The sequence below is a fragment of the Procambarus clarkii genome, chromosome 60 (genome assembly GCF_040958095.1).
Source record: "Procambarus clarkii isolate CNS0578487 chromosome 60, FALCON_Pclarkii_2.0, whole genome shotgun sequence".
NCBI lineage: Eukaryota > Metazoa > Arthropoda > Malacostraca > Decapoda > Cambaridae > Procambarus > Procambarus clarkii.
This window is the reverse complement of record NC_091209.1, coordinates 17,302,608-17,327,997: the sequence shown is the minus strand read 5'-3', so window position 1 is coordinate 17,327,997 and position 25,390 is coordinate 17,302,608. Positions and strand designations below refer to the sequence as shown.

The window sequence follows — 25,390 nt, the reverse complement described above, 5'->3', positions numbered from 1 at the left end:
GGACATGTGTTGTAATGTCAAGTATAAGTTATGAAAATTGTGCATAATAGTTTGAACTTACAGTGGTACTTTAATCATGGTACACTACATGGAGGCTTTATTTACATCATCTCATTCTAAGCAGGAAATTATGACAAACAGATTTTTAATAAATGTAGGAGCATAAATATGTGTAGCCAAATTTTTAAAGACTTTATTTAAGCTTTCTACATGCCACTTTTTATGTAATGTCCTAAAATGCAGGAGTCACAACAAATGATTAAAACCTATAAAAAATGGACAAAATTTCTGCCCATTCCAAAATAGTGTGACTCTTGACCTCCACTATACCATGCACTGGTTTGGTATGCTCTTTTATCTGGAATCTTTTGAGATGCAGTGACCTTTGGTGTGGCTTTGCTGTGACAACCTCTTCTGCTCTTAAGTAAAAGTAGCAGCAGGAATTATCAGGATGTTTAAATACATAGCATCTCTTAAAAATCAGTCATCTGCTAAAACTTGATGGATATCTTTAGTGCTCAAAACTTACAATTTTACTTTTGTTTAAATTTGTGACAGCTCTAAATACCCTAGAAGGTAAATGTCAAGTAATTTTGACACAACAACAATTCCATTAACACGGTACTGTATGAACAAAACTTACAAAGTTAAGCAATTACTTTTGTGGCACCAATTAATGTATATTTGATCAATTTGCAGGTTTCATATACATATCACTAATAAATACCCCATGGAGGAATCTCTGCAATGGAAGGTAAAATTCAACAAATGCAAGGATGTGACCAATACTCTTTAAAAGCTAATTTACAGTACTTTTTTGACATTTTTACCTGCATATTTTAAATTGTAAATTATTCAACTCTAACTGGATTTAAGAAAGCAACTTTGAGGTCATCTGAAGATATGCTTGCAAGTTTTAGCATTAATTTTTTTTTTAATTAATATACTTGAAAACTTCCAAATGTATTGTCCATGTAACTATATATGTGAAGAGATCCCAAAGAAATTGTAATGAAAATGAAAGCAAGTAATCAACCATTATGTGTTGTAGAACATAGTGTTGCTGATGTATCACCCATCAGAGCACATACTGCTGCTGATGTATCATCCATCAGAGCACATACTGCTGCTGATGTATCATTCAACAGAGTACATACTGCTGCTGTATCATCCATCAGAGCACATTTGCTGCTGATGTATCATCCATCAGGGCACATACTGCTGCTGTATCATCCATCAGAGCACATACTGTTGCTGATGTAACATCCATCAGAGCATATATTGTTGTTGATGTATCATCCATCAGAGCACATTTGCTGCTGATGTATCATACATCAGGGCACATACTGCTGCTGTATCATCCATCAGAGCACATACTGTTGCTGATGTATCATCCATCAGGGCACATACTACTGCTGCAGCCGATGTATTACATACATGGTCGACATAACTGCTGGATTTTCATTTGACACCAACTTGACACAAGAGCTTATATACACATTCTGACAACAGTTGTCAGAAAATCAAACCTTTATGGCTGTCAGTGAACAAGTGAAATACAGACCTCTAGTAATATTGAAACAACCGAGAAAAGGGGTAGGAGCTGTGAGGAGGATTGGAGCCTGTGTGCTGGGTACACCTTCATTGGGAGTACCTCGAAGCCTCCTACCGATTTTCCCATCGATACATCACGTTAATGTGATTTCTTTGTGTATTGAAACAATTAAATGAAAATGTACGATACTTTATTAACTTTCAAGGTATCAATCGTTGACTTTGGAAACCATGTTTTCTTTATCAAATTTAATCAATGATTTTATCAAAATTTGTGGCAGTTTCATTGTTGAGATGTAAAGGATTGCTCATTATGCCTCTTATAATTTTTTTTTTTTTTTTTAAGTTTTATACTGAAACAAAGTTTTACTTCCAGAATGACATACAGTACTTTTACAACTGCAAAATTGTGGAAAAATTCTTGATAATTTTTCAACGGGCAGATCTATGTCACTATAATGAGCATGAGGGAGATACCCCACAAGAACTTTTGGTACCAAAGGAGCCACCCCTTGCATCCCGACAGTTTTAACTAAGAGTCTGTATCCACTTGACACCAACAAGAGCATCACGTCACTGTCCACATTCTTTGGTAATTAAGCCGTACACATTGTCCACGAGAGATCAGTCAGCTTTACTAGTCACGTAACTTTTAAACAAAATATATTACTATGTATAATGCTGAGGTTTTACATTTTGTTAACCAGAAAAAAAAATAAAAGGACTTTTAGATTTTTGTGAAGTATTTTCCTGGGTAGAAAAATATTGGCAATACTGTGAAGGGACTACACATACCCTGAGGAAAATGTTAAATCCTAGATTATATACCCACCACCTTGATACACCAGTAGACTATTATCAAGTCTTCCTCATGCAAACTTCCACACCTACTCCCCCACCCACACTTCATTGTGCACATTCATCTCTCACTCCTATCAAGATATATTGTGAAGATTTATTCTCCATGCATCCTACATCCCTTGGACACTTTTGTACATATTGGTAGTTGTCCTGGCATCTCCCACAGTTATCTTGATCACAGCAATCTACTGCATTTTTCTTAATGCTAAACTGCCAGGGTGAGATCTCTTGAAAAGACAGTTTACCCCTGCTTGGTTAACATACTAACTGCACACCGAATGATTTACACTACTGCTGGACCCAACATACTGCATTTTTACTACAATGCCCTCACAAAATGTTGACATGTGCATACTGAACATTCACCATCACTGAATAACTCTTGCATACAATTGATATTGTACACAGAACCTCTGCATAAGCTGCTCATACATCCTCACTTTAAAGGATGATTTATCCAGATTGGTCACCAATCCAACAAGTTGTATTATATAACCCATACAAACATATACCACCACCCCCTGATGCAATATTGATGTGTATAAACTTTCAAATGTTCCTCATTGATCAGTAAACTAATATGATCTAGTTCACAAGTTGGTAAATGTGATATGCAAAGTTTATGTAAAGTTCTTCACTTGCATATGAGACTAAGTACCATTTTAACTTGGGACAATTTTCTTAAAAGAAAGCACTAATAATATCCATGGATGAATGTTCACTGTGTAGCAACAAGTATATGAAGCCATTTACATTAGCCACCCAGCATTAAATATACCACAGCTAACTTAACTGATTGTATTTCCATATTGTGAGCATTGAAGCTGTATGGCAAGTGCAAAGGAATTCCACATACAATTTTTTTTAGTGTGACAACCTCCCATCTCATTAACATTATGCAATGTCCAAGCACCAAATTTGAAGCCCGTTAGCTCGCATCAAGCAAGAGAAAAGCACTCAGTTGACCGATAGAAAGATGGATATTAAAAGAAGGGGTGTCCTGGTGTGAATCCTTTATTTGAACTAATTCTATCACATTAAAACTGAAATAGAATATACTAAAACACCAAATCTTCCTGTTGTGTAAGGCCATATCTGTGGTAGTATTCACTCCAGTTTTTCATTATTCATTAATAATAACTTTTCATTGTTCAGTAATAATTGGTTGAAACGAGACCTGGGGCGGCACATCCGGACATCCCCCTGGTCCAGAGTTCAGGTATTTGTGTGCAAGTCTACTGATTAAATAATAATGACACCTACAACTACCTAAAATGATGACGCCAATGATGATGATGATGATGATGATGATGATCTCCGGACCCACAACAGTCAATGATTTCCCCGGGTGAGTGACAGGAGTAGGCTGGGAAGGATTAAGGGAGAAAAGAAAGGTGTGTGTGTGTGTGTGTGTGTGTGTGTGTGTGTGTGTGTGTGTATGTTAAGGAAACAGCTCGTGTTGTGTTGCTGTGACGAAGCACTCATTGCCATACTTGATTTCAGGTTTTTATATAGAAAAATAAGCATTTTTCATGAGACTATACAAGGCAGGATATTGCTGGGAAGAAGGGTCACGGAAGCCATGAGTTCCCCAGCCCCTCCCTCCCCTCTCCCCACAATTTCATACCCACCAACACAATATTCCTACACCTGACTTGAGAATATGAAGTATTAAGTAATATCTATGAGCAGCCATGCCAAAGGTTCAACAGCTATACCAACATACTACAACCAATAAATTGCTGACAACCACTATATGCTCAAACTTTTGAGAAATACCAACTAAAAACTGCAGCCACCAGCAACCGCAGGCATCTACAGTAATACAGTTTTAAAAATATTAATGTACAAGATTCAAGCATAATACCAGCCGAATTCCTCTGCAATACGTTGACAGACAGCCTGCTGCTGATGGCACCCAGCTTACGAAGTATCTAAAAACGGCTTTCCAGAATAACCCTAAAGGTTGGGTGCCCAAGTCTGGAAGTGAAGCAGAGGCAACTCCCCTGGCATATCCGTGGCAATTTACCGAGGAAGGTCATGGTGACAAGAGAGAAAAAGATGAAGGTGATGCACAGCTAGTCCTGCTCTTAAGAAAAATTGGTGATCTCCTGCCAAAATATTAGTGTTTGACAGAACGCAAAACATTTTTGCAATCCAAGAAGAACCACTGTCCAGGTCATGTTGATAAAACTTTACAGTGCAGGAGCCTCTTGGGTACGAAAAATTAAATTCTTCTACCTACCCCCACCAGCAAAGTGCACCCTTGGCCAAGAGGACACATCCTTCCTCCTTTGGGATAGACTAAGACCCGCCCAAAGTCTCTTAACGGTGCTCAGTGCTGACATGCAAGCCACAAGACATCCACTGCATGTCAATACTAAGGCCTTTATTTTATGAATAAGCTGTGTGAAATTTCTAATTTCACATTATAATAAAACTAAGAAAAATTACTGAAAATAAATACAAACATGTATAAATAGATAAAGATGTGTTGAAGAGGCAGCCTGAATACACAAAGCCACAGAAGGCAGGAGGGGGTGAGCGAGTGAATGAGTGTTCACATCGTGTGCATGTGCACATGCATGTATGTGCAACAAAATGTATGATTTAATTGAGAGATTACTCATTTTGTAAGTCTGGACTATGAATGTAGAATATGGTGTAACATGCAGGGGTACTATGTACTTCTCATGGGTCAGGTGTAAAGCATGGTGTGTTTTGTATGGGAACATGCACAGTTCCACCCTTCACTTTTGTGCATGCTCTTTCTCAAAAATTCCTATTGATTAACTGCTAGAGAATTGTGTGACAAGAATGAAAATAAATACCGAGATAATCCTCGGCTACCGAGGCAATGGCGATAAGTCCCCAAATTTGTTTTGTTGCTGTAGTGAATCACAACACCCATCCATGGACTTTTAATAAGTGCTGTGCAATAATATTCTGATCCTCTTAGCATGGTATAATTTTGCTTTAACAAATATATTCCGACAGTTAAACGTGCTTGTGCCCAGCTCTTGGTTCACCGACAATAACGGCACGAATTTGACAGCAGCACTCACTGCTGCTCATCGCCCGTCTTGCAGTGCCAACATGTTGTCCACAACCTGCATCATCATCAATTTTGCACATTGGTACAATTTACCAATGAGTAACATTTCTATATTAGTAAACGGTTAGCAGTGAATGAACACATGAAGTCTCACACTCCTGTATTTTGAGTTTTTCAAATTTGTGCAACCAGTTTTATTTTAAGAAGCACTTTCAAATAAAAAAAAAATAACACTTGCATGGTGAAATACATACTATTTTTCTTTACCACTACTTCAACAATCCAATATTCAGATTACAACGTTTTGCCATTTCTAGGGAGCAACAGTTTCCAATAGTGGGGTGGAATATCAGTACGCTGAGCTAACACAGGCCACGCCCTGGTGAAGGGAGGCGGGGTCTTGGACATGCACATGTAACACTGTTGTCACTTACGCCACTCAATTACTTTAGGGATGACACCATGGCAGACACCAATTATCAACCCTTATGGAAAGTAAGGACCAATACTGGTGAATGAGGAAGTGATAGATGGTGTTACTAACTCTCAACAATGGCAGTGGACTGAGGATTGTGATGGTACTTTGATAGAAGGGAGATCACAGCGCACATCGCACCATTCAAAATCCAACCAACCTTGCACAAACTCCTTAAAATGGTAAAACTGGCTAAAATACTTATATATGTATATATATATATATATATATATATAGACACACACACATATATATATATACTGTATATATATAAAAACTCTATGCAAAAAGTTAAATAAAAACACTCAAAAGTCACAGAGCCCTGGCAAGGCAAGCAATGAGGTAGTGCAGGCCCTGCCCAAGGCACAGTGACAGCTGTGGATGGGCTCAACAAATGATTCAGGATCAGATGGGCAGTTCATACGTGTTTAGTTTGAAGAATGGCAGTCCTCCATGCAAATGACAAATGAAAACTACAAGTACCCCAATCTGCGTGCCAAACCCACCAGTGGGGAAGGTACTCTTCTGAGCAGAGAAAATGGTAGTCTTAACCCAATGCTTATGATTTTCTAGTTGTGTAAAGACAGTTATTCCATGCCCATAGAGGCAATCATATTCTGCATTTTGAACTACAGATCTCATCTAGAATTCACTGAACTGGCCACACTCCATTGCCATGGCTAACTTGAGCTGCAAACTGGAAAGTTTGTGTACAAAATATTGATCATCTCTCCATGATAAAAAGCCTCTTGGAATGTATGTTACACAAGAGTGCACAAGGATGGGGGGATCGGATGTGTGGGGTAGTGCGATACTGCTGGTGAGGCAGGTTCTTTGTCACAACAGTGTTACATCCCCCCCACAAGCCCATACACCATGTGATGCTGCCAGGCCTGTTAAGGGTAGCAAAGAAGAGGGCAGAGGGTAGAGTGGGATCAGACAGAGGTGGCTGTAGTGCATAAACCACCGCACTCGCATACAGGTGGCAGTACAATATGCAGGCCACCACACTCCACATTCAGGTGGTAATAATAGTACACAAGCCACCTCACTCAACACATAGGTGGTAGTACAGTATGCAAGCCACCTCACTCCACATACTATTCGTCCACCTTCATTTTCTTCAGTGCCGGTTCGTCAGTGTTGTCTGGAGGGTTGACGGAGACTGAGCTGGCAGAAGCAGCCCTGGATATCTGGCTGGGCACATCTTGAGTATCTGATTCACTAATGGATTCACTGGGAGCCTCTGATGCTGGCTCACTTGGGGCCTCAGATAAGGCCTCACTTGGAGCTTCAGACACAGCCATTGAATCATTTGTGTCCTCACAGTTTAAGATGACCGAGGCTCTGCTATTCTCTGCGTCAGAGGTGCCATTGGTATTTGCCGTGAAATTTTCCTTGTTGGCAAAAGCAGAGTCCATCGAGTCATTGCTCTCTTCTGGCATTGGACCACCCTGTAAACACAAAACTTATTGAGTATAAAGTAAATGTTTTGAATGCAGTAGCAAAACTTGTGATCATCACATTTTCACCATCATAGGGTAAAAAGGAACCATCCCAGAAAAAAAAACATACAACACAAACACACACACTATACAGCCTCGTGGAGAAACAAGCCCCACCATAATCCAGCAAAATAGCTGCACCAGCACCTTGCTGGTGCTTAAGGCTATATTATCGATGCCAGACCACCTCCTCCCCTTAGTATGTTAAGGGTTAGGCAAGGTAAGACTAGGATGACAAGGAGGTGGCAGTGAGAACTATACCACAAACTACAAAGCAATTGATTATAAAACTGCTTCCAATAGTGAAAAACCAGGTTTGAAAGTTTGTGTTGGTATATTAGGCACAGATTGACCACCTAACAAGTCCAATAAAAATTGAGACTGTCCTATGCAGACAAGGAGTCACAATAATGTGGCTGAAATATGTTGACCAAACCACACACTAGAAAGTGAAGGGACGACAAATTTTAAATGGTTATTGTTATAACAATAAAATCCTGTTACTTAATGTAGACATCAATTACTGTATGTTGGTTGCAGAAAATAGAAATACAAAAACTTCACAGATTGCTGTCAAGAATCTCCGGTAGTTGCATTCCACATAACTGTGACTGTGGTTTGTCTCATATAATCTAAATTAATAAGGGAGTCCAAATCAGAATCATGCAAACACACTTAAAAATAAGAATTAAATTCGGTAAAATATGTCTAAACATACCTCTGCCTTGTGGTTACACCGACATTAAAATTGCTGACTTTTTAGGAATGTTAATTCTGAAATGCATCCCCATCAATAAGAATGTTAACGTTTTAAGAAATATATTAATAAATACATCAACCACTGGTGGTATAATCACTGAATGCATTTTACTCAGGAGGCGAGGCATTACATTTTCAGATGTACACTCATTTCAATTTCAGAGCAATTCTCATCAAATACACGTATTATGTACTACATTATTAGCTCGTTGAAATTTTATGATTGCCAGCCTTCGTTACCAAATAACATTTTGCATTACAGTAAAGATTTTCAAATGTAGATTTTGTTCAAAGTGGTATGAGATTATTCAAATACTTTTTGCTAGCAACTAAGACTTTTTCCAAAATTTTCAAATTCTCTTTTATAAACTAGGACTATTTTCATTAGTAAATATCAAGAGTTTTCCACATGGTCAAAATCTTTTTTTAGATGTCATTTCTTTTTTCACTCTTTTTACAGTAGTGAAACTTGGACAAATAGGGATCATCTTAAAATATATATTATCAAAATGGAAAGTTAAAGTTTATTTATTGTTACCCCTTAGAATACGTATGGTTCAACTGACCCCCGCCCCAAGCGATCTCTATTATTGAAGAGTTTAAAGATTATTTCTTATCATATTCTTATTATGAAAGATGTTCAATACTGTAACCTATCAAGCAAGTTATTAAAATCATAACCAAGTTTAACCTACATTTTTTGCTTTTTGAGAAGACTCCGTCTGAGAATCTCCATTCTCCGTTGGTTGCTGTGTGGACGAGGATGTAGTGGTAGCGGAGTTACCAGGCATGTCTCCAAGGAGATCCTTCTTCAAGTCTGCCAAAACGAAGTATGCCCAGAGTGCCATCTCAACCTTGTGGGGGTTCCACATAGTTGAACTCCCTGAATTAAAAATGACAATTAGTGCCAAAGTACAAAAAAGTAGTAAAGGCAAAATGTTTTTAACATAATATACTGATATCCAAAGACCTTTCATCACAATTTTTCCCTTACTAGGAAAGGCCCTGGGCAGAAGAGAATACCCCATTCAATATTTATGTAGCTGACAAGTAACAAGTTGGAAAATTAGTGAAACAGGTCATACACCAAAAATGCATCCATCTAGTGGTAAGGAAAAAATTCTAAAAATCTTGACAATGTACAAATTATCTTGTATAGCTCATATTACATCAACCTAATACACCATAATCTAACTTTTGTGCAGAATGTATTAAGGTGAGGATATGAGTGCCAGGAATGTATAGAAATTGCATGTAACTAACTTTATTATAATCTTGGAACAGTTCCTATAGATTACTTAACAATGTGTGAATTTTTCATCACCTGTTCATAACCAGGTTGGAAAAGAACTATGTATGATTTGAATGATTATACAGTACAAGGTATTCATTATAAAATAAAGAGTTTGTATAACAATTTCAATCACTTTTTTCATTCTTATTCTTGAGTGATAGTGTATTTGACAGGTATGCCATAAATTATTGTATGGCTCTCGCAGCAAGTTCACAGTTGATATTAGCCTCTAGTGGTGTGTGCACAATTATTCTATTACTTGTTTGGATAAAAGTTACTGTTTATCATCATCATTGCTGCCAGTGCTAGCAAATTTATATAGAGAGTATTATAATTTGTTCCCGGCATAATGACTTTTACTAAACACAGACACACAGTGACTGACCCCCGCCATTACTAGTGATTACGCATGTGGTGGTTCCGTGATTTTGATGCATCTGCTAGTAATGGATTTTTGTGTATTCCTGACCTGGTCTCTGGCATAAAATTTAAAATTACTTCCCTGCTAGACTTCCAATGAGCATATTATTATCAAGAGCAACCCAGCCAATTACTAATGATGGTTAATGAGTTCTAAGAACTATCTTATTAAAACAGGTGTCACACAGTGAACACACACATCCTTAGTAAGCAGATTATTCCCTCCCCCCCCTCTTTTTTTTAACAAGTTTTCATGTGCATAAACAGTATCCCCATAATGTTTCTTGCCTTCCACTCGGTCTCTCATTCGTAACATTAAAAATACTAGCTTTAATATGTCATTAACCAATATATAATAGAACAATTCTTGCCTTATTCACAACTTGATCCTTCTCCCTTCCCACCTCATACAAATGACTAGTAAAGTCCTTTTTGGTGTGTATACATGTATGGTACTGTATTAGCTCAGTTTTCCAAAGCATGCTGAACCAAATACAGTACAGGTACCAGTATTTGGGTTATCCTGTCAAAATCGCACTTTGGATAATTTTCTGGCAAAACTTTGCCATTGCCATATCCGGACAGAAATCAGGATAACCAGATATTAGGTTACATAAATTTCCAATAACTACATATTTCAAGATCTACAGTTTCCAACAAGAAGACAAACTACAACAATTTAAGCTGAAGCTCATTTTAAATTATATTTTTGATTTACACTGTGTGGGGAAATTCTAATTATGCTGGTTGATACAAAAATACTTTAATATGGTCAGTTTTGGACTTCATCGATAAAAATTCTGCTTGGCCTGATGTCTGGTTCATCCGGTGAGGGGTCCTTCTCATATAGTCCAGATAAGCGAACCTAAGACAGTATTTGCCATTACCCAAAAATAAAACAGTACAATCATTCCTACCTTCTTTATTTAACCTATTAGCTGCTGCCTTAAGTTGTTCCACAAAATTTAGAAGTTCTTTCGTGGTATAATCGATGCCTTCAATTTCTGGGATGGCCAAGAGACACTCGTCGGCCATGAAGGCACACAACTCTGGGCAGCCCGCCGTCAAGATTGCTGTAATTTAGATAGATAAAATTTAAAATGAATTCTGTGAAACAAAATTATGACGACATTGGATGCAATACAATAACCGAGTACCGTACTTTTATGACTCACAGGGATAACTAACTAAAAGGAATTAAGGGCAAGGAATGGTGATAATGCTAGAATTTACAGAAACAAGAGAAGTAGCCAAAGTAAAGGATGTAAGGAAGGTACAATGCTAAAATATACACTATAACATACTATATATACCCCTACTAATCAACATTATAATTTATATCTGGTTAGTGCACGAACCATGTATACAAAACTACAGCATACACAAAATAAGACACAATCAAGTTGCTTAAGGTGCTTACTTGAGGCCATTGCAGGACCAACACCTTTTAAGTTACACAAGGCTTGTATGGCAGATGGCAAATCTTCCTTCTTCATCAAAGCACGGAAAGCTTTTTTAGTTTCTGTCATACAGAGGCGCGGAGTGTTCATCTGGATCAAGTCTTTTAGTCTGGGTGAAAACTTTCCACGCTGAAAAAAAAATAAATTATTAAAGTATGACCAATGCTTCACTTTTTACCACCCAAAAGTATTCCAGTACTGTAATGGCTCAAAATATCAAATACCTGTATTAAACATTTCTGTTTAAGCAAAATAAAATAAAGTAAACTTATTAATTTACAAAACTGAAGTTAACTAATGACAATCAAATGAAAATGTATTTTGAATGGCATGGAATAGAAATGTCTGAAAAAATTATATCTATTAATAAAAAAAATTTATTACAAAATTAATAAAAATAAATATAGATAGATATATAGTAGATGGTACCACACCTCTGGTTGCGTTTGTAGGGACCCTCAGCCTCGAAGAAGAGGCTGTGTAGTACCTTGGGAAACTTTGTGGGCCTCCAAACCAAGCCCGAATATTGTCTTCCTACCATTCCCCAACATATTTGTAGTTTTATTTTATTTGAAACTATTACACAAAATGAGTTACAACATTGTGTGGTTACAACTTTGATTGCAAAAAGTACAAAATTAGCTATCACAGTCTTTAGTTCCTCCAACTCCTCAGATGGCAGCCAGGAACCATAAAGGCAGTGTGCATTTCCCCTCTGTATTGCCACACTGAGGTGCTGGAAACGGAAGTTGGGGGCTCTAGGGTCTCGTTTCAATTACTTTAGAAACCATATCCTTCAAAAAATTAGTGGTACTTCTACATAAAGTGTCTGAGGCAACGGGACAAAAATTGTAATGGTGATCCCTATCTTCGTACTTTCGAGACTTTGTCGAATCCAAGTGGGTGGCAGCCTTACTTGGTTGTGCAACACTAAACTCAATGTAGGTGTTAGCCAAGGTTAATGCACATGTGTCGTCCTAAACCAACTGCTTCCTATTCTTCCAGGTGAGGGGATGGGGGGGGGGAGGTTTTGTTTCACTGTGATCCCATCTAGGCAATCCACAGGCTCGTCAGAGTTATGGAGCTTTAGGTTAAGGGGCACGCGTTCTGCTAGACAACCAGCTGTGGTAAGGCTCCTCTTAGTTTGCTTTTTCAGGAAGTACTCAGTCTGGGCTTAACCATTCACAAGTGACCCATTCATGAGTAGTGGTGAGGTAAACAAATTGTTATATCAACTTTAAAATTGTAGTTTTATTGTTGTGCAATAGTTTTAAGACATTTGCAAAAGATTGCTCCTCCATATAGTACAAAGAAAATGAGCCAATACCTCTGATACTGATACAAAGGTATGCCTCTAGAAGGTTCACTTAATGAACCCAGGGTAATAAACTTTATGAACTTGAAGCAGATGCCTCAATGAGTCTCCTCTTAGTAATAGCAAGTTCTGATCATTTCCATATCTCATGCATCACTACACTGTACAGTTTAGACCAGTATGTACCGCTATTTTAAGATTGGTATTAAGTTGCAGGCTGTATAAATAATCTTTAAAATTTAAGTTTTTGTTCATGTTTCAAATATTATTTCAACTAGTTTTCCATATGCTCCACTTCCTCATATTATACATGCCATAACCTTAATATTATTTATTCAAGTTACTTAGAAGGTTTCCAGGCATATATATATTGAAGCATATGAAAATATAGTACAGTACTGTATACAGTACAGTAATATTTTTCAGTACAACTTTTACCTCACTAAAACATAAAATTGCTACATCCATAGCACGTCTTACCATATTATAATAACAGAATTCACAAATCTACCCAAATTACCTTGAACCTCTTCAATGCTTTCACTTTTTCTGGTTACCTTTTGCTCTTCAGAAAGTCGGGTACTTTGAGACTACTTGACTTATTTAAACAGTGCTGTAGCACTTCCATGAATGAGGAAAAAGCAACAAGCCTCACAAACTCCCATCACAATGCACCTATACACCTTGCTCACAAACGTGAGATTGTCCGATAATGAAGGACTAGACGGCATATGTCGAAGTGGCTTACCGAGAGTTTCCATTTCATACATAGGCAGAGTTCTTCATGGGTGAGGTGTGCATCTTTCCCTCTGGATTTTATCTTAACCGGCAACTCTTTTTGATACCTGATGGAAGAAATATTGAAATTAAATATTTAAAATATGCAATATACACTATGTCAAATTCAAGCACATTATTGTAGTACTAGTATGTTAAAAGACTGATATAACAGTAATTCTTTACCTTTAGAAACGTATTATACAAACGCCTGAAAAGATATGGTTAACATGCACCATGATGAATTTACACGCTTGTCAAGCTTTTGAAAAATATAATACCTAAAAAAACTTTATTTTGATTCACTTTCAAGTATTATATACAGTAGTGCTTTTGAGAGGTGCACCCATATTTATTTTTGACCGATACTAACTCTACTGTACCTCATAACCCGATAATGATACAGCACTTCAATGCTGTGAGTAATTATCAAAAGACGGCACTAATCTGTAAAGACTAACACCACCTGTATCACAGTTGATACAAAAGGTTCTAAATGTCATTTAGGATGTGAATGCAAGCACAAAAAGACAAGATGAGTGACATCAATGGCACAGGATTTTCCTAGGAGTCTACTGAGGGGCAAATGTGACTGACTTTGAGAGAGCAAGACTTACTGTAATTCTGAAAAATCGGGACACTAAGAGGTGTGACTAATGGGACAAATGGCATTTCAGATAATTTGGGGCAGGGTGTTGTTCAATTGGATTATGCTCATGGATTAATGGCATGTGGTCAATACAGGAGAAGGAGGAAGACAGTGGGAATAAGTGATAGGTCACATTTAAGAGAACTGTATGCCATCTCTTACTGTAGTACAAGTGATTAAGATAGGAATCTGAATAACGAATTCCTTTATGGAAGCTGCAATAGGCACAAATGGCCTCCTCTACATCAACATCCACAAGGTCATTCGAAATACTCTAATATTAATCTGGCTAGGTATCCAGCAAAATTCAACAAGAAACAGCAAATACTGGATTTTGACCACCACACAATAGGAAGGGTTAATTCAAGCACTAGGAACCATGAGGACACCGAGTCTACCAAATTAACAAAGGAACGTTGGCACAAAATTTAGCTGCCATAGAACATACAAAATTGAAAAGCTCTGTTTTGAAAATACTAGTCTCTGGGGATGAGCTCACATTTAGGTTTGATCAGGAAAACGATGGAGTAGCTAACACTGTCAGCAGACTTCGACCCATCTGTGAACAGAAAATAGTGCACGAGGCAGGAAAAATATTCACGTAGAAGTTTCATAACAGTAGCAGTACAAGCCTTCCATTTGTGGGTCAGGGCCTTTTAAAATTTCACAAGACCCTCCATGGGAAATAAGTAGAAACAGTAAGGAGAAAAATTGAAAATGTGTACCGAGATTATCTTGTACATGCAGTAAAAAAGAAGAAACAGGTAGTACCAAAGCAGTAGTAGCCAACAGTAGGGAGTGTTCAACAACTCCCTACAGCATGGTAGTGTTGTAGGGACCATGTGAAATATCAAAGACATTACTGCACTGATAATGACGATCCTTTTAAGACAGAACAGGTTTCAACATACAAGCTCTGGATAAAGGACGAACCAAGGCACAACCCTGAATGACGTAGAGCATCAAGCAGAGCTTCAACAATACATGCTGCAGACCAATTAGGATGGAATAAACATTTGAATCAATCGACTGAATGAAGTGGCAGTGCATGTGAAAATCATCAGGGATGACAGTACCATCAGAATATGAAACATCAAAATGCTCTGACCACATGGGTGAACTAAACACATTCTTGTGGAAAGGCACATGCAAAGGGACAGAAAGAAGCAGAGTGTGATTATGACACCGAGCACTGCTGGTAGCAAGGTGTAAGATTATCTTTGCTGTTATAAATGAGTTAGTCATTGCACAAGGTGACAATCAATCTTGGTAAATGTGCTGTAGTTGCTTTCAACTCGTTGGACTTTTTTTTTTTTAATTTAGATCTTAAAACTAAAGTTAATGGGCAGAGATTCAAGATAAGTACAGTATTTAAAAAAAAAAAAAAAATGCTCACATCAGCAGCATATTGTATCCTCAATGCAAACTTGTCGATTTTTCTGATGTTATTAGACACCTGAAAGTCGGACTCATGTCACCGCGAGTGAATTTGGTCATTTAGATTCCTGGTAAAATTATAACATTATCTAACAGTCAATGTCTCTGCTTGAATGTGGACCATGAGGGTCCATGGGCCCCTAGGTTAAGGACCCCAACATATCAACATAATGATATATTGATGTGTTCGAAGGGAATCGTGTATCTAATAACCATCATCAGCCCTTTTTTCAAGCATCCTTTTATCAACTTAACCAGACGATCCTTACAGGCGTTAGAAAGGCTCCTCAAAGCATGGCTCTGTACCAGATTAAAGGGTTACTATTCTTCTTAAGTACTTCACACCACTGACCTCTTAAACGTCACCACAAATATATAAACTCAATTGTCAGGAAATAAAACTAAGGAGTGATGCATATAATGGTGTAGCAGGTCTACAAGATAGAATAAAAACTAATTGGCAAAGAAATCAGAGATACCCCCAGCTGAATACAGTACTTGGAATTAATTAATTACCATCACAAAAGTTGGCTTGCCGACAAGAATTTTAAAATGCACTGAAATCAGATCAGTGTTGCTAATGTTACAGGAGTAATTTTGATCCATGCAAGTCCCTGAAAGTCTTGACGTAACATGCTAGGGCTATGCAGATTTCAATAAATTGATTGTATAATCAATGTTAGTTATCCTCAAAATGTATGCATCTTAAACCTTATCAACCAGGCTGTGATTCATACGTCAGGCTGTGAGCAGCCGCGTCAAACAGCCTGGTTGACCAGTCCAGCAACGAGAAGGCCTGGTTGACCAGTCCAGCAACGAGAAGGCCTGGTCGACGACCGGGCCGCGGGGACGCTAAGCCCTTGAAACACCTCCAGGTAATCTTGTTTATTTGCTATTTTCAATTACTTACTGCAATCTTTTATGACACCATTTAATGTTGGTAAATTGCAAATTTGTTTTTTAGATTTATTCCACTTACAGTGCTGTTGGTACTGTTGCCATTATTTCTACAGTACTACTACCACCAACACCAGTGTATTACCTACACAGTACCAGTATACATCACTCAGATTAATGCTTTTTAATATGTCTATAATTATAAGCTTGTCAAGTGTAAGTATAGTTCAGCAGTGTAAATATTTACACTGCTGAACAAAATTTCAGTACAGCCAGAATTGTAATGTTTTGTATAATTTATGAAAACAAGATAATCTAGAAAAAAGTTTAATAACAATTATTAATGGAATGATCAGGCTTATTGTACATTTTTAGTAAGCAAAGACAAATAGATTATTATTTTTATGTACAAATTTGCACTTCGCAGAAACAAATTGTTCCAGATGTGTCCTTCCCAAAGTTAGTGAAGAGGTGGAATGATGCCGTATTAAAACTTGTGCAATAGCCTATTTAAAGTTCCAATGCTTTTATGTCGATCTCTTATCAAAAGCAGGAAACATAACTAGAGATAAGATACAGGTCAGATACAAAGGATCAATCGACATACATGTCGGGGAGTCCACAGCTACATGAAATAACACCACTATACTAATGAGAAATATCATCATCGGGAATACCTGCAGCCTTGTGTGCAATTACAAGATTATGAAACATTAAATTAATAGTATCACATATATCACTTTTTTACTTTTATACAATAAGAGGCACAGCAAATTTATCTTTTGTAAAATTCTATGGTATCAAACTGAAATTGCTGTATCCATCTGCCTACCCAGCATGCTAACTGTATTAAGAAGTGACTTATGTGAACACTGCAGACCAGTCACCAGCACAGTGAAATTAGAAATTTTAGTGATCAAAAAGCTTATCAAATATTGTGGTCCATGAGCCATCAGATGTATGTACTGTACAGTTCTCTGGGGTATGTCTGTTAATATTGTCTCCAACAACTAGGAGGTCTGGTTGACGACCGGGCCACGGGAACGCCAAGCCCCGAAAAAACCTCAAAGTAAGGTAACACCACAATTGTCGCAAGCGCTACATAAACTAACTTGCCCAGTTGAAATGTTTCTCTAGTCCTGTATTCTTCAAACAACAGTAAACAATAATGCTGACTTAAACACACGTTACATACATTAGCCTAATCTACAAACTTCAATCAATTCTTATCTTCCTCACTTGCTATTTATAATAAATGACATTACAGTTCTTTTCATAAACAACTTGTAGTCCACAGATTACACGTAGGCTACATTTCACATTTGGCTAAACTGCCTTGTATACATGAATACATCTCTTGTATATGTATATACATATATATTTTTATATTGTCACACAAATCCCCTGCATAGCAGTGGAACTGCCTTTTCCCTTCACCTTCAATGCCTCTGCACTGGAAGTATACATCTACACCAGCCCAGATGAGTCATCAGTCCTGCCACCTCTCCATACCCTCCAGGGCCTGGCACGGCCTGGTACAACTCAAGAGGCAAGCTGGGCGCCTCTGCTAACCGGTAGTTTGACCCCACAAACAAGCAGTTAGCCGCCTTCAACTAACAGTGGTACAGCTCAACACAAAGGCACCACCAGCCATAACGAGCAGTTTGCTAGTTGACCAGATGTCCACCTCACGTTGACACTGGATAAGTCATCACCGCTGGACTATATAAAGGGCGCTGCCTTCCTGGAGAGCCAGTCTCTCCCTTAGTGCTCTAGGATCACCTTCGTGTCTTACCCGTCGTCCGCCTTCAGCCAACATCGTGTGATTGATGCCATGGTGGTATGGTAGCTGTCTTCAGTACACCAGTATATCTTTATGCTTTTCTTCATTGCTTATACTGTAGTTTATTTTTACACTTAAGATCATACTAACTTGTTCACTTTTGCATTACATGATAGCCAAGTATTTTCAGGGGCATTTATGTTCATTAATATTTCAGTAAATTGTGTAATTATTTATTTGATTTTTATTTGTTTCCACCTACAGAGCCTAAATTATATTGACATTAAGTGCAAAGTGCAAAGTGCAAAGAGCCTAAATCTGTACTCCCTTGAGCGCACTCCCAAAGTGCAGAGTGCAAAGAGCCTAAATCTGTACTCCCTTGAGCGCAGGCGGGAGAGATACATAATAATTTACACGTGGAAAATAATTGAGGGGCTGGTCCCAAACCTGCACACAGAAATAACACCACATGAGACCAGAAGACATGGCAGGATGTGCAGAATACCCCCGTTGAAAAGCAGAGGTGCAACAGGTACTCTGAGAGAGAACTCTATCAACATCAGAGGCCCGAGACTGTTCAACACGCTTCCACTACACATAAGGGGCATAACTGGCAAACCCCTCACAGTGTTCAAGAGAGAACTGGATAAGCACCTCCAAAGGATACCTGATCAACCAGGCTGTGACTCATACGTCAGGCTGCGAGCAGCCGCGTCTAACAGCCTGGTTGATCAGTCCAGCAACCAGGAGGCCTGGTCGACGACCGGGCCGCGGGGACACTAAGCCCCGGAAGCACCTCAAGGTAGCCTCAAGGTAGGTACAACTTACACACTGCAGGGCCAATAGCAGCATTTTTTTTTCATTATGTGCAGGAGAGCCATACCATCTTGGTTCAGTATAGCTACGATACCACAACCTGTCACAATACACACACACACATTCATACATAAACATACGTACGTACACTCATTCATTCATAAACATACGTACGTACACACACACACACACAGTACTATGTGGGGGGGGGGTGTTTGAAAGGGTACTTTTAACGCGTTATACTATACGACAAAGAGTGCTGGGAAGACGGGACACCACAAGTGCAGCCCTCATCCTGTAACTACACTTAGGTAATTACACTTGGGTAATTGCACAGTTCTTACATTCTTGTACAGCCACTAGCACGCATAACATTTCGGGCATGTCCGTAATTCTAAGTTCCCCCCGGCATACGACCCCGCCAAATCGTGTAACAACCAGGTACCCATTCACTGCTGGGTAAATAGAGGCTATAGTTAACAATTGACGCCCAGTAAATTCTCCCCAGTCAGGATACAAACCTAGGACAAAGCACTCGCGAAACGCCAGGCGAGTTTTACCACTTCTTCACGGTGACCGTGGAATTACAGTCACACACCTACACACATTACAGTACTTTTATTTCCCATCATATCACATATTACCAATATTTTGACATTGTCCCCACCCTCTTTGATGTTTGAGAGGGTGACTTGACCTAGTGACGATTCCAAGGGTCAACGTTGCCCTGGTCAGTGACCAGGCAGTCACTGACCAGGGCAGTGACCAGGCCTGCTGATTAGTGATCTGGTCAACAAGGCTGCTCACAGCCTGACGTATGAGTCACAGGCTGGATGATCTGGTATCCTTTAAAGTTGTTCATCACGTTCTCTTTGGAACACAGAGTGGTTGGTCATTATACAATGTATGAGGCAATATAAACAAGTCAGTGCATCCAATACAAATCCCCCCCCATCTAGTGCAGCATGTGCGCACACACCCACCTATGCAGCATGTGCACGCACACACCCCACCTAGTGCAGCATGCATTATGTACAACCCCCACCCCCCCTCCAACACACACACACACACAGCACAGCATGCATAAGGCACAACCCCTCCCACCCAGGGAGCACCCATCATGTACAACCCTTCTAACTGGATGCAGCATGCATCATGCACTTATCCCTCCCCATTCAGTGTACCACACATCACCAAACACAACTAGGCGAGTACATGTATAACCCATTCACCCAATACAGCATGCATTATGCACATCCCCCACTTAGTCGGGGGTGGGGGGGATGTAGTTGTTGCACAGCAGCAAGCACAAAGCTCCCCCGTGCTGCACAGCGGCTAGCACAAAGCTCCCCCGTGCTGCACAGCGGCAAGCACAAAGCTCCCCCGTGCTGCACAGCGACAAGCACAAAGCTCCCCCGTGCTGCACAGCGACAAGCACAAAACTCCCCCGTGCTGCACAGCGACAAGCACAAAACTCCCCCGTGCTGCACAGCAACAAGCACAAAGCTCCCCCGTGCTGCACAGCAGCAAGCACAAATCTCCCCATGCTGCACAGTAGGAAGCACAAAGCTCCCCTTGTGCTGCACAGTAGCAAGCACAAATCTCCCCATGCTGCACAGCGGCAAGCACAAAGCTCCCCCGTGCTGCACAGCGACAAGCACAAAGCTCCCCCGTGCTGCACAGCGACAAGCACAAAACTCCCCCATGCTGCACAGCGCCTAGCACAAAGCTGCCCCGTGCTGCACAGCGGCAAGCACAAAGCTCCCCCGTGCTGCACAGCGACAAGCACAAAGCTCCCCCGTGCTGCACAGCGACAAGCACAAAACTCCCCCGTGCTGCACAGCGACAAGCACAAAGCTCCCCCGTGCTGCACAGCAGCAAGCACAAATCTCCCCATGCTGCACAGTAGGAAGCACAAAGCTCCCCTTGTGCTGCACAGCAGCAAGCACAAATCTCCCCATGCTGCACAGTAGGAAGCACAAAGCTCCCCCTGTGCTGCACAGTAGCAAGCACAAATCTCCCCATGCTGCACAGTAGGGAGCACAAAGCTCCCCCTGTGCTGCACAGTAGGAAGCACAAAGCTACCCCTGTACTGCACAGTAGCAAGCACAAAGCTCACCTGTGCAGCACAGCAGCAAGCTCAACGTTCTCCCTTGTGCTGCACAGCGTAGTGCATGTTGTGCCCCCCCCCCAAAGTGCAATACAGCAGCATGCACATAACATTCCCCCAAGTACAGTACAGCATCATGCACATAACACTCCCCCCCCCAAGTATAGTACAGCATCATGCACATAGCACTCCCCCCCTCCCAAGTATAGTACAGCATCATGCACATAGCACTCCCCCCCCCCAAGTATAGTACAGCATCATGCACATAGCACTCCTCCTCCCCCCCAAAGTACAGTACAGCATCATGCACATAGCTCTCCCCCCCCCCCAAGTACAGTACAGCATCATGCCCATAGCACTCCCCCCCCCAAGTACAGTACAGCATCATGCACATAGCACTCCCCCCCCCAAGTACAGTACAGCATCATGCACATAGCACCCCCCCCCCAAGTACAGTACAGCATCATGCCAGTAGCACTCCCCCCCCCAAGTACAGTACAGCATCATGCACATAGCACTCCCCCCCCCCCCAAGTACAGTACAGCAACATGCACATAGCGCTCCCCCCCCAAGTACAGTACAGCATCATGCACATAGCACTCCCCCCCCCCAAGTACAGTACAGCATCATGCACATAGCACTCCCCCCCCCCCCAAGTACAGTACAGCATCATGCACATAGCACTCCCCCCCCCCAAGCACAGTACATCATCATGCACATAGCACTCCCCCCCCCCAAGTACAGTACAGCATCATGCACATAGCACTCCCCCCCAAGTACAGTACAGCATCATGAACATAGCTTTCCCCCCCCCCCAAGTACAGTACAGCATCATGCACATAGCTCTCCCCCCCCTCCAAGTACAGTACAGCAACATGCACATAGCACTCCCCCCCCCAAGTACAGTACAGCATCATGCACATAGCACTCTCCCCCCCAAGTACAGTACAGCATCATGCACATAGCACTCCCCCCCCCCAAGTACAGTACATCATGCACATAGCACTCCCCCCCCCCAAGTACAGTACAGCATCATGCACATAGCACTCCCCCCCCCAAGTACAGTACAGCATCATGCACATAGCACTCCCCCCCCCAAGTACAGTACAGCATCATGCACATAGCACTCCCCCCCAAGTACAGTACAGCATCATGCACATAGCACTCACCCCCCCCCAAGTACAGTACAGCATCATGCACATAGCACTCCCCCCCCCCAAGTACAGTACAGCATCATGCACATAGCACTCCCCCCCCCAAGTACAGTACAGCATCATGCACATAGCACTCCCCCCAGTACAGTACAGCATCATGCACATAGCACTCCCCCCCCCCCCCAAGTACAGTACAGCATCATGCACATAGCACTCCCCCCCCCCCCCGCAAGTACAGTACATCATCATGCACATAGCTCTCCCCCCCCAAGTACAGTACAGCATCATGCACATAGCTCTCCCCCCCAAGTACAGTACAGCATCATGCACATAGCACTCCCCCCCCCCCAAGTACAGTACAGCATCATGCACATAGCACTCCCCCCCCCAAGTACAGTACAGCATCATGCACATAGCACTCCCCCCCCCCAAGTACAGTACAGCATCATGCACATAGCACTCCCCCCCAAGTACAGTACAGCATCATGCACATAGCACTCACCCCCCCCCCCAAGTACAGTACAGCATCATGCACATAGCACTCCCCCCCCCCCAAGTACAGTACAGCATCATGCACATAGCACTCCCCCCCCCCAAGTACAGTACAGCATCATGCACATAGCACTCCCCCCAGTACAGTACAGCATCATGCACATAGCACTCCCCCCCCCCCCCAAGTACAGTACAGCATCATGCACATAGCACTCCCCCCCCCCCCGCAAGTACAGTACATCATCATGCACATAGCTCTCCCCCCCCAAGTACAGTACAGCATCATGCACATAGCTCTCCCCCCCAAGTACAGTACAGCATCATGCACATAGCTCTCCCCCCCCCCAAGTACAGTACAGCATCATGCACATAGCACTCCCTCCCCCCAAGTACAGTACAGCATCATGCACATAGCTTCCCCCCCCCCAAGTACAGTACAGCATCATGCACATAGCTCTCCCCCCCCCAAGTACAGTACAGCATCATGCACATAGCTCTCCCCCCCCCAAGTACAGTACAGCATCATGCACATAGCACTCCCCCCCCCCCCAAGTACAGTACAGCATCATGCACATAGCACTCCCCCCCCCCCAAGTACAGTACAGCATCATGCACATAGCACTCCCCCCAAGTACAGTACAGCATCATGCACATAGCACTCCCCCCAAGTACAGTACAGCATCATGCACATAGCACTCCCCCCCCCCAAGTACAGTACAGCATCATGCACATAGCACTCCCCCCAAGTACAGTACAGCATCATGCACATAGCACCCCCCCCCCAAGTACAGTACAGCATCATGCACATAGCACTCCCCCCAAGTACAGTACAGCATCATGCACATAGCTCCCCCCCCCCAAGTACAGTACAGCATCATGCACCTAGCACCCCCCCCCCAGAACATTGTTAAGTATAACGAATACAAATCAGTGGCCTCCAATACAGCACCATGACCAGTGCCACAGAACCACGACCAGTGCAACACAACCAGTGCCACAGCACCGCCACAACCAGTGCCACACCACCGCCACAACCAGTGCCACACCACCGCCACAACCAGTGCCACACCACCGCCACAACCAGTGCCACACCACCGCCACAACCAGTGCCACACCACCGTCACAACCAGTGCCACACCACCGTCACAACCAGTGCCACAACACCGCCACAACCAGTGCCACACCACCGCCACAACCAGTGCCACACCACCGCCACAACCAGTGCCACACCACCGCCACAACCAGTGCCACACCACCGCCACAACCAGTGCCACACCACCGCCACAACCAGTGCCACACCACCGCCACAACCAGTGCCACACCACCACCTCCACAACCAGTGCCACAACACCGCCACAACCAGTGCCACAACACCGCCACAACCAGTGCCACACCACAACCAGTGCCACAACAGGAGCACCAGGGTGGTGGTGGTGGTGGAGGCCGCGTGCCGCGTGCTCACCACCCCTCCCCCCCACCACACAGCCGCCCACCACCCCCCCTTCACGCCCGCGCCCTGCCACGTGCACCTCCACACGTGCTCACTCACTCACTCGCCGCCGCCGCACGCAACACACACAAACGTGTGTGTGAGGAGGTAGAAATAAATAAATAAAACCTGCGTAGGGGTTTGAGGGGGGTCGGCGGCGTTGCCAAGTCTAGGGTTGGCGTGCGGGCGTGCATGTGGGCGTGCGGGTGGCACGCCCGCCGCCACCACCTGGCCACCACCACCACACACGCCACCCGCAGCCCCCAGCGGGCGGGAAATACAAATACACTGACGTTTGAGCGTGTGACGGGAGGCTCGGGCAGGAGGCTCGGCCCGACACAAAGTAAGGTTCAATGACATGCTTAACTTCTCTCTCTCTCTCTGTCTCCTCCCGGCTTACCATATGTCTAGCTTCAGGAACTCCTCGGGCTTCTTGTTCTTCTGCTCCGCCTTCAGTTTCACCGCCTCCTCGTATAAATTGTACACGTATTCAAATTGAGCAGTGGTGGCCTGTTTAAAGAATATCCTGGGGTCGTTCATAGCGGCGGCGGCCATGGTGGAGACTCAACAACAGCGGAGCTCACGTCAGGCTCCGGCCATGACAACGCTGCCACCGCGCGCCTCATACACAGCCCTCATTCACCCCTTATTTACCGCTCCTCTCCCTCGCTTCACACCTTCTCCTCCGTCACTACCTCTTGGGTTCTTATAGTCCTAAACTCCAAATTAATTTAAATGATCAAAGACGTCGGTAAGGCCAGAGAAAGTGGCGTAAAGTTGCATTATTTTCTCGCTCCGTACTGGTAACAATGGACTCGGAGGACGCCGAGAATACCATTGGTGGACGCGTCACCCCGGTTCACTTTCCAGCCAATCGCAACACTTCCTCTTTCTGGCTCCTCCAATGACGCGCCGCCCGCTCTGTCGGCGGACCAATGGGCTTGGCGGGCCACGCCAGGCTGAGGCACATCTGTGGTAAATTTTTGCCAGGACGGCAGGGCGGCTCAACGTGCATGTGATGGTAGTGATATATTGCACAATGACATTGCTAACGTTGTATTATGGCCACCATATCAACACACCTTGGG

General features: G+C 42.3%; 1 protein-coding gene across 2 annotated transcripts; it reads right to left on the bottom strand.

Moving 5' to 3' along the window:
• Positions 1-177: 177 nt before the first annotated feature.
• LOC123766747 (streptococcal hemagglutinin) lies at positions 178-25,064 on the bottom strand. 2 transcript variants are annotated; one of them, XM_045756087.2, is made up of 6 exons: positions 24,703-25,064; positions 13,447-13,543; positions 11,344-11,512; positions 10,841-10,996; positions 8,905-9,092; positions 178-7,399 (listed from the first exon to the last, which is right to left on the bottom strand). In XM_045756087.2, the coding sequence occupies exons 1-6, from the start codon at positions 24,855-24,857 to the stop codon at positions 7,046-7,048; spliced, it is 1,119 nt and encodes a 372-aa protein (XP_045612043.1). In that variant the 5' UTR covers positions 24,858-25,064; the 3' UTR covers positions 178-7,045. The 2 variants fall into 2 exon arrangements, with proteins under 2 accessions (XP_045612043.1, XP_069163714.1); XM_069307613.1 differs by lacking the exon at positions 24,703-25,064 and adding an exon at positions 24,432-24,511.
• Positions 25,065-25,390: the final 326 nt, after the last annotated feature.